Source organism: Simochromis diagramma, unplaced genomic scaffold, assembly GCF_900408965.1.
Source record: "Simochromis diagramma unplaced genomic scaffold, fSimDia1.1 OVJJ01000228.1, whole genome shotgun sequence".
In the NCBI taxonomy this organism is placed as follows: Eukaryota; Metazoa; Chordata; class Actinopteri; order Cichliformes; family Cichlidae; genus Simochromis; species Simochromis diagramma.
Window position 1 is genome coordinate 43,435 of NW_024386873.1, and position 9,967 is coordinate 53,401.

Genomic DNA, 9,967 nt, shown 5'->3' on the forward strand with positions numbered 1-9,967 from the left:
AACAAATGTACTTGACTGAAGGACATATCCAGGTGAAAAAAGACCCCTCTCAGTGTTCCTGGACACCAACGTAACACCATCCACAGTGAGCATCGTCTTCAGCTCTCCAGACTGACCTTGCTGTGGGTGGAATAATCTGTGCTGCTAAAACAAGCAGTTTGTAGCAGCACAGAATACAAGCACAGAAAAACTCAACGTCAGCAGTTTTACTTCTGCTGGACTTGTGAGGCTCTCTAAAGAAAGCAGAAGTCATACTGCAGAGACACGGCACACAGAGCAGCACTGAAACAACAGAAATCAGTTTCTATGACCAAACAAAGTTTTTGATGTGAAATCTTTGTTGCCTTTGCTGTGAGTTTAATTGTGAGTCACCCTGCACCGTGTCGCAGAGGTGGCTGCTCCTCCCTGATCCTGATTCTGATGAGGTCCTTAAAAGTAAACTGGAACAAGTGTGGACCCAGCAGGACCTTCAGTGGAGAACCTGGGCAACCAACCAAGATCCTTACCAAGGACCAGACTGTCAGCTGCTAGCACCAATAATAGAGCACACTCATAATCTCACATATTTGTGGTACATTAGTGATCTGATGGCTGTGTATAGAACAAAGCAGCATCTACAGGTTTGGGCATCATGAACATTGATTCAAATACTTTTCTTGTGGAGTGCCGATGCTTTCCTGGTGTCTGCCCCTCTCTCTGGGTGAGTGTGGGAAAATGATTTGTTATTTCTGGTTTGAATTTGAATGTTAGCTTTCTTCACTCCCTCTGGTTTTATGAATGAAACCCAGTCAGTGAGAAACGTCTGCAGCCAGCGAGGCAGCACTGAACTGCTCGCTACGACGTCACACACACTCCTGCAGGTGTGTGTGGAAGCAGGAAGGCTCGGTGTTTAAAAGGACAAAACGGTGAATGTCTGTATAACTGTTGGGTTATTATGACACGAAGCACTCACACAGCAGCTCATGATGCTGAATAATTGCAGCTACTTCTCAGAAACAACCGCAGCAGCACGATCAGTGTCCTAATAACTGATCATTAAATGCAGTATAAACAAACTCAGCATCTTTGGAATCAGAAAGGATTCATCCAGGAGCGAGCAGCAAAATTTAAAGACACCAAGAAGGTTCCAAAAGAAACGCAAGAGAAAGGACGACGTGGAGGGAAGGTGTAAGGCTTACTGCATTTATTACAGTGTTGGAGTTACTGCACGTGTTTCTGGTGCTTTAGTTTTATCTGAGAAAATGAAAGTTTTCACAGGAATTAAAGAAAACTTAAATTGACTTTCAGTGAAGTTTTAATATGAAGCAGTTTGCGTGTCTACAACTTTTTATCAAAGTATAAAAAAGATGATTGATGATTTCAAATCTTCTGCTGTTTGCAGACAAAGTTGATAAATCAAGTCTAACACATCGACTGTGCAGCGAGTGGATGAGGACCACGAGGGGAACCTCACCCTCTGCATCCAGGCTGTGTAACTGCAGAACCTGTGTTGCCCCAGCACAAACTGGCTTTGGGTGTAAAAGAAAAAGTACTGTTGTACGATAATTGAGGCAGTAGAAGAAATTACTGATGTACTGGATAAAAATAAATATGCAGTTGGTATTTTTGTTGATCTCAAAAAAGCCTTCGACACAATCAATCACTCAATTTTATTGGATAAATTGGAAATATATGGTATTCGAGGGAAAGCTGGTAACTGGCTAAAAAGTTACCTAACGGGTCGGGAACAATATGTTAGCATAGGGCATTACCATTCAGAGAAACTTGGTATTACATGTGGTGTTCCCCAGGGGTCAGTGTTGGGACCAAAACTTTTCAATGTATACATAAATGATATTTTTGATGTTTCTCAAGTACTTAAACTCATACTGTTCGCAGATGACACCAACATATTTTTCAGTAGTGATGATTATACTGATCTTGTAATGACCGTAAACAGGGAGCTAAAATTAATAAAAAAAATGGATGGACATAAATAAATTATCATTAAATATAAATAAAACTAAAGCAATGTTTTTTGGTAATTTAAAATATAATGTAGAATTACCAATTATCATTGAAGGTGTACCAATTGATAATGTGAGTGAAAACAAATTTTTGGGAGTCATAATTGATAATAAAATTTCATGGAAACCCCACGTCAGACACAGGTACATTTTTCCAACAATAGGAAAGGCTGGGGCTTTCGAGCGTTACCGTCTCTTCCCGCAGTAAATATAAACAACCACAGTATTCAGGAAGAAAACCAAACATTGCAGATATTTTTATCATAACTCTGGTTTTATGTCCGATCAACACAATTTAAAAACTGCTATAAAGTCCACACTTTTTTTCTGTGTGCAGAGGGAACATTGGTGGTGAATGTTTTAGGGACGGATGGGTTTGGTTTCACATGGTTCACTTCTCTGCTACAAAAGCAACCAATAAAAACTCCAGTTACTGACAATACTGTCAAATGATCATTTATACTTAATGTATGTTTGTATGTATGTATATATATATATATATATATATATATATATATATATATATATATATAATATATATATATATATATATATATTTTTTAATATATATATATATAAGATTATATATATATATATATATATATATATATATATATATATATATATATATATATATATATTAGGGGTGCAACGATACACAAAATTCACGGTTCGGTTCGGTTCGATACTTTGGTGTCACGGTTCGATATTTTTTCGATACAAAAAAATGTTCATGCATTTTTAATTTGTCATTTATTAAAATTATAAATATATATTTTAACTCAAAAGTACAGTTTTTAAATTTAACCCTAACCCTTGTGCATGTTTTTTATTTTGACAGCGAATGTGCACCTGCGGACCACTTATGTGCAGCCCTGGTTATTTAGCTCATCATATTGCAGCCACAGAAATTCTTTTGTCCATGAAACCATAAAGCTGCACTTTCTTTTTGCCTTATAGTCTGATTTGTCATAACTTCTCCGTTTTGTGGTAAGCTTTTCTTTGGCTGTCACTTCTTCACCCTGACCTGTCTTATTTGGCTCAGCAGAACTGAAATGCTTTTACACGCTCACTCACATAAGCTCAGCAATTCTCTGCGCGATCAACCTCTCACATGTTTAAGCTGCGGGAGATTTCACTTGTCATGTTTGCATAGTAAGCTAACGATTAATAAGACGATGTCAGAGGAATTGGTGCACAAATTATCATCACTCACAGATCAGTGCTGTCGCTCTCTATACACAGTTCGCACGATTGCAAAGTGAAAGCAAAAAAACAAGCGCAAATTCAAACGCGACCTCAATATGTCACATATTGACAGTGGCTCACCGATGCCAATGACATAATTACCCAGCTACATTTCTGAAAGAATGCAAAAGCATTGACATATATTTTTCCTACAATAGCCCGACGGGCAGGGAAGAGATAGATTTTGGTAGCCCGACTGAAAAAATCGCTAGCTCCGGGACGTCGGGCTAGCGATATTGCAAGCCCTGTATCTGATTGAGGAATCACTCATCTTTGGAAAAGAGAGTTTATTACAGAGAAATGTCTCTTTCCAAAATAAAAGCTATACTATCCGCTTCTTCTGGGCTATATTCTCAGCAGCATAAGGAGAATCATGTGCTAACAGCTGTCTAAATGACTCGGCTAAAGTTAGTAGCATGCTTGTTGTTTTTGTCTTTACACTAGGATGATGTCGGCGTAAATGTGCAGTCATATTCGTTGTGTTCCCACTAGTGCTTTCAGGTTAATCTCGTTGAAATGACCTTAACGCCACAACACGGCAAATCTCTGTTAACGAGCTACCGCCGATCGCTCCGTGCATGCGGCTAGACGGCCAACACATTAACGAGCTAACTGCGCTAACACACTAGTTCACACCAATGTAATTGAGCATTGCATGGCACATCCAACATACTGTTTTACTTTAGTCCATGACTCGCTTACCTTCAGGGTCATACGTCACATGAAAACCAAAATAATTCCAAATGCCAGATCTGAATGTTGCAAGTAGAGCTTAACTTCTGTCTCGCTAGCTTGCCCTGCGCTCTTCCTTCTGACTATGCTGTCTGTGTTGAGCGCTCAGTGGATCTGCGCTCGACAGTGCAGCCTAGGCGGAGTAGTCGAACACAGATTCACTGAGCGCTCAACACAGACAGCATCGTCAGAAGGAAAGTTGATAAAATAAATTACAAATGTTGTATTGTTCGATACATATGCGTACCGAACCGAAAGCACTGTATCGAACGGTTCAATATCGATACGAATATCGTTGCACCCCTAATATATATATATATAATCTTAACACCAGTTTCTATGGCAATGACACTTACAGCAACAACACGGGAAGCAGTAACTTTGACTTCTACGAGTACATCAACAACCCAGGTAGGAATACTTTAAGGGTTAGGATTAAGCTTCTCTGAAGAACATAGCTGTAACCCCAGTCTGTCTGTCACAGAGAACCATTACTACTATCCTGGTCATGCTGATGCTCTGCTGTGTGGAAACAGCTCTGATGCTGGGTATGTCAACATAATGATACAAATAATAGTAAATGGCAATAATAGTAACGTTAACATGAGCACAGATGATGACAACAATGTGTCCAGGGTCTGTCCGGATGGTTACGTCTGTATGAAGGCAGGGAGAAACCCAAACTACGGCTACACCAGCTACGACACTTTCGGTTGGGCGTTCCTGGCTCTTTTCAGACTCATGACTCAGGACTTCTGGGAAAATCTGTTCCAGCTGGTCAGTAACTCGCCGGTCCACTATAGGCTGTTTCCACAAACTGTAAAAATGGACACATCCTCCATGTAGAAAAAGCTGCATACTTTCCAATCAATCAGGAGCCATTTGGTCTCTGCGAGAAAGTAAACCGACTACTTAACTGGCTTTTGAGTTCACTAAACTCTTTCCTAATGAAAACTGATGTTTGGATAGAAGCAGTTCACACCAATTATCTCAAGTCACTTGAAAATCGACACCCTACAATATTAGAGAGCACTCTAACAGCAAAATGCTCTATTAGGATGGTGTTATGGCATTTAAGATAAGATGGGACCTGATTGTTTAAGACCTTGTATGTGAGGAGCAGGATTTTAAATTCATAATAAATTTAACCCTCTCAGGCTCAAATTAAACTTTTTGTTGCTAATGCACAACCAAGTCCTGCAGTGGTACTTCTGAGTAAAAAAAACTCATAAAATATGAATGTGGGGTAATCAGGTTGTTAGTTTTTAACTGTTGCAAATCGGCAACGCCTGCCTTGAGAGGGTAAACAGGGAGCTAATGAAGAGAAGCCAGTATGGGGGAAATCAGCTCTCTTTATCAATATAATGTGTCTGTCTGTGGGTGTGTGTTTATTGTAGGTTTATTCATTTGTAAGGAACCCCATTAGCCTCCACAACAGTGGTTTCATGTCTTCCTGGGGCCCAAACCATCGAATACAATCAAATTTAAATTTGTGTGTGTGTGTGTGTGTGTGTGTGTGTGAGCCTGTATGTACACAAACCTCTGCATCCAATTCTTGTTTTTTAAAGTGATTCATGATGTGTGACATACAATCCTTCACTGCAGTTCACCGATACCATCAAAAGCCCTAAAATACTACGAGATTCATGCTCATGATGAGTGGATGGAAACTTCTGGCCGATGACTACTCTACTGATGATGATTTAAAATATTACGTAGCTCCATCAGACCTGTCGTGACTGATTTTCACTTCAGTTCACGTGTAATTTGGCATACTTCAGGCTTTTCACTCTGTTTCCCACAACATTGGTTTGTCCCTTGAGTAAAGAGCTTTGATTTATAGGTCAGAGTTCAGAGGCTCAATACACACAAGAAAAAAATTTCATTTGAAAATGGTCAGGGACAAGGACTGGATTAAAAATGGATGAAAAAACATCCAATGTAAAAAGAAAACTTTGAAAAAGCTTGAAAAAACGTGAAAAACTATTGGTCAAGAGAATTTTTTAAATTACAAGACAATCTGGCTCCTTGGAAGAAACATATGGAGAACTGAGGGATGGCATTTGGACATTACATCCATTTTTGAGATACAGTCTGTTTCGTGACTTCCCATGATGCACTGCCATGTTACGTTTCATTCGGTTTCTAACTTTCTCAGAATTTAGGATGAAAAATATTTGTGTGACGTTTGAAATATTTGACAGCTTGAAACAGCATAACTGTAGATATAAACATCATAAAGAGAACAAATACACCTGTGTGACGTCAGCACAGAGAAGGGCCATTTACCATTTTACCAAATAAACACAAAATAAATGAGTGCAGAATTAAATGAGAACATAAACAGGGCAACAGTGTCATACATCTTATATATTATGAGACAAACCAAGAGCCAAAGCACATACAGCAGTTCCGCCCACCTGTCCTTCTTTTGTTTCTATGCAGACGTTGCGAGCCGCCGGTAAAACCTACATGATCTTCTTTGTGGTCGTCATCTTCCTCGGGTCATTTTACCTCATTAACCTCATCCTGGCTGTGGTCGCCATGGCGTACGCCGAGCAGAATCAAGCCACCATCGCTGAAGCCAAACAGAAGGAGGAGGAGTACGCTCAGATCCTGGAGGCGCTGAAGAGGAGAGAAGAGGAGGTCTGATCACAGGCATGAAAACTTGCACAGGATCATTTAAACACAGCTGAATCTTTGTTTTATTACAGCAGGCAACCAGGACGGCAGAGCTGTTAGAGGATGCAGACCCAACACTGCAGAAGAAAAATTCATCTACAGATTTAAACAGCCACAAGCTAGAGCACGATGCAATGGAAGGTACATACACCTGTGTCATGTTACCTCTAACACAGAGCCTGTGGGATGTCCTATCATTATGACCAACCAGGTCAAACTGTTCAGAGGTAGACGTCGAGCACCTTGCGGGAAAAACGCAGCTGGTCGTTTTCATTTGAATGGTCCCTATGTAAAGTCTCTTTAAAAGCATTTTGAAGTCTCTGGTAAAATCTCTGTGCTATACTAACAGTGTTCAGTGGCTCTGTGGTGTAGTGGTTAACACCTGGCCTTATACGTGAAAGATCTTTGGCTTGAAAGTGAAAGGAGGCACGAAATCCATTCTCAGTGAGTCCCAAGTTAGCATAAACTCAGATAAACATGAGGGTTCAATCATCCATCTGTCTCAAATCACAGCTGCTGCAGCTGAAAATACCAACCTACAGTGTCCAAATAGCATCATCTCCAATGTTCATAAATGTCTATAGTCATTGTTCAGCTGCTTTCAAATACATTTGGTCTAAAATGTTTATAGGCACATTAATGAGCTCAAATCAATTGCAGCTTTCATGTATTTCCCACAAACAGCAGAAACATGTTAAACCAAAGGTTGAATTTAACTTTGAGCTACTGCTATGCAGCAGAAGGTGAAATGAACAAAGACTCCAGAGGAGAGATTTAAACCACAGTGGTAATGAGTAATAGCTACAGCAAGAACAAGGGAGATGAAAATTAACCATCTTCACCTGGAGATAGAAATTCAGTCTAAATTTTTAAACAATCTCGCTTGACTTCTGATCTCTGGCTTGTGACAGTATGCAGGGCAAAAGCATAACACAAACAGAAAGCCTTTACTGTACTTATAACCTCTGTGAAGCTCTTTGTCTTACAATGAACACTGCATAAATCCCATTTAATTGGTCTGTGACATTTGTATGTGATATGTGCACATCTGGACCTTTAGAGAAAATCTCAATAAAGCTCATGCTTCACCAATCAGCTGTGACTTTCAGAATTTGAGGATGACCAGAGGCCGTGTCCTCCATGTTGGTATGTGTTCGCTGACATCTTCCTGAAGTGGAACTGTTGTGGCTGTTGGCGATGGCTCAAGCAGTGGCTCTTCATCATTGTTATGGATCCGTTTGTGGACCTCACCATCACCATCTGCATCGTCCTCAACACTGTCTTCATGGCTATGGAGCATTATCCAATGACAGAGGAGTTTGAGGAGCTGCTGAGTGTTGGGAATCTGGTCAGTGATAGAGTCATACAATGTGATCCTGATTAGATGCATTCAGCTCACATGAATGTTACACTCTGTTAAACACAGTAAAGATCTTAACATATTTGGATGTCTGACCCCTCACCTCTAAACCCCCAGGTCTTCACAGGTATCTTTACAGCTGAAATGGTCCTTAAGCTTCTGGCCATGGACCCGTATTACTACTTCCAGGTCAGACTTTGCTTTTGTTTACTGATGATTCACAACTGTTCCTATAGTAACATTTTTGTACTTTTTGTCATGGCTGTAGGTGGGCTGGAACATCTTTGACAGCATCATTGTCACCATGAGTCTGGTTGAACTGGGATTAGCTAACGTTCAGGGCCTATCAGTGTTACGCTCATTCCGACTGGTCAGTGCATCATCATCATTGTCATTACCATCATCACTTACTCAGAAAGTGAATGAAAAATGATATTAGTGCTAGTCTGTCTTCTCACCCTTATCTCACATGCCTCTTCACCTTTACAGATGCGAGTATTTAAGCTGGCCAAGTCCTGGCCAACCCTGAACATGCTGATAAAGATCATCGGGAACTCGGTGGGGGCTCTTGGGAACCTGACTCTGGTTCTTGCCATCATTGTCTTCATCTTTGCTGTCGTCGGCATGCAGCTGTTTGGGAAGAACTATAAAGACTGTGTCTGTCGCATTGCAGAGGACTGTGAGCTTCCTCGCTGGCATATGCATGACTTCTTCCACTCCTTCCTCATCATCTTCAGGGTGCTGTGCGGTGAGTGGATCGAGACCATGTGGGACTGTATGGAGGTGTCGGATCAGACCATGTGTCTGATTGTCTTCATGATGGTCCTGGTTATTGGAAACCTGGTGGTGAGTATCTGACTAGAAAGTGCTTTTTCCTAAATCTGTTTCTTATTGTTTCAGGTTTTGAAAGTCAAAGGTATATGGTGACATTTACAGAAAGGCAAGCAAAGACGATAAACCCAGCATTTTTGTTTTAACACAAGCCTCATCAACCATTCACAGCAGTTTTTTTTTCCATGCTCTTTCTATCTAACATTCACATGCATTGATGCATCAGAAATTAACCTGAGGTTAGTATCTTGCCCAAGGATATTTGTCATGCACATTGGTGCACATTGGTGCACTGGTGTTGAGATGCTAAACAAATGGACAAGGTGGTGTCGGAGAGGCGGATGCTGTCCAAGATAAAGACAATGTTGGATAACACCTCCCACCCACTCCATGACATGCTGGTCAGTCACAGGAGCACGTTCAGTGAGAGACTGAGATTACCGAAAAGCACCACTGAACGACACAGGAAATCTTTCCTGCCTGTGGCCATCTCCCTGTACAACACATCCACTTAACACACTGGTTACTGCTACAACTACACGTTTCTTTTCCAGCTATTTATTTATGAGTGACTTATGTATGTATGTATATATTAGGGGTGCAACGATACACAAAATTCACGGTTCGATATTTTTTCGATACAAAAAAAATGTTCATGCCTTTTTAATTTGTCATTTATTAAAATTATAAATATATATTTTAACTCAAAAGTACAGTTTTTAAATTTAACCCTAACCCTTGTGCGCGTTTTTTATTTTGACAGCGAATGCGCACCTGCGGACCACTTATGTGCAGCCCTGGTTATTTAGCTCATCATATTGCAGCCACAGAAATTCTTTTGTCCATGAAACCATAAAGCTGCACTTTCTTTTTGCCTTATAGTCTGATTTGTCATAACTTCTCCGTTTTGTGGTAAGCTTTTCTTTGGCTGTCACTTCTTCACCCTGACCTGTCTTATTTGGCTCAGCAGAACTAAAATATATATGCTGCTGCTTTTACACACACACTCACATAAGCTCAGCGATTCTCTGCGCGATCAACCTCTCACATGTTTAAGCTGCGGGAGATTTCACTTGTCATGTTTGCGTAGTAAGCTAACGATTGATAA

General features: G+C 40.4%; 1 protein-coding gene across 1 annotated transcript; it reads left to right on the forward strand.

Annotated features, from left to right (window-relative positions):
• Window positions 1-4,306: 4,306 nt before the first annotated feature.
• LOC120733562 (sodium channel protein type 4 subunit alpha B-like) lies at window positions 4,307-9,245 on the forward strand (the record flags this gene model as incomplete). The annotated part of the gene is made up of 9 exons (XM_040031858.1): window positions 4,307-4,397; window positions 4,471-4,534; window positions 4,622-4,763; window positions 6,432-6,632; window positions 6,701-6,809; window positions 7,778-8,016; window positions 8,146-8,217; window positions 8,297-8,398; window positions 8,518-9,245. Coding segments are annotated over 9 exons (1,389 nt in total), but the record flags the coding sequence as incomplete, so codon positions are not given.
• Window positions 9,246-9,967: the final 722 nt, after the last annotated feature.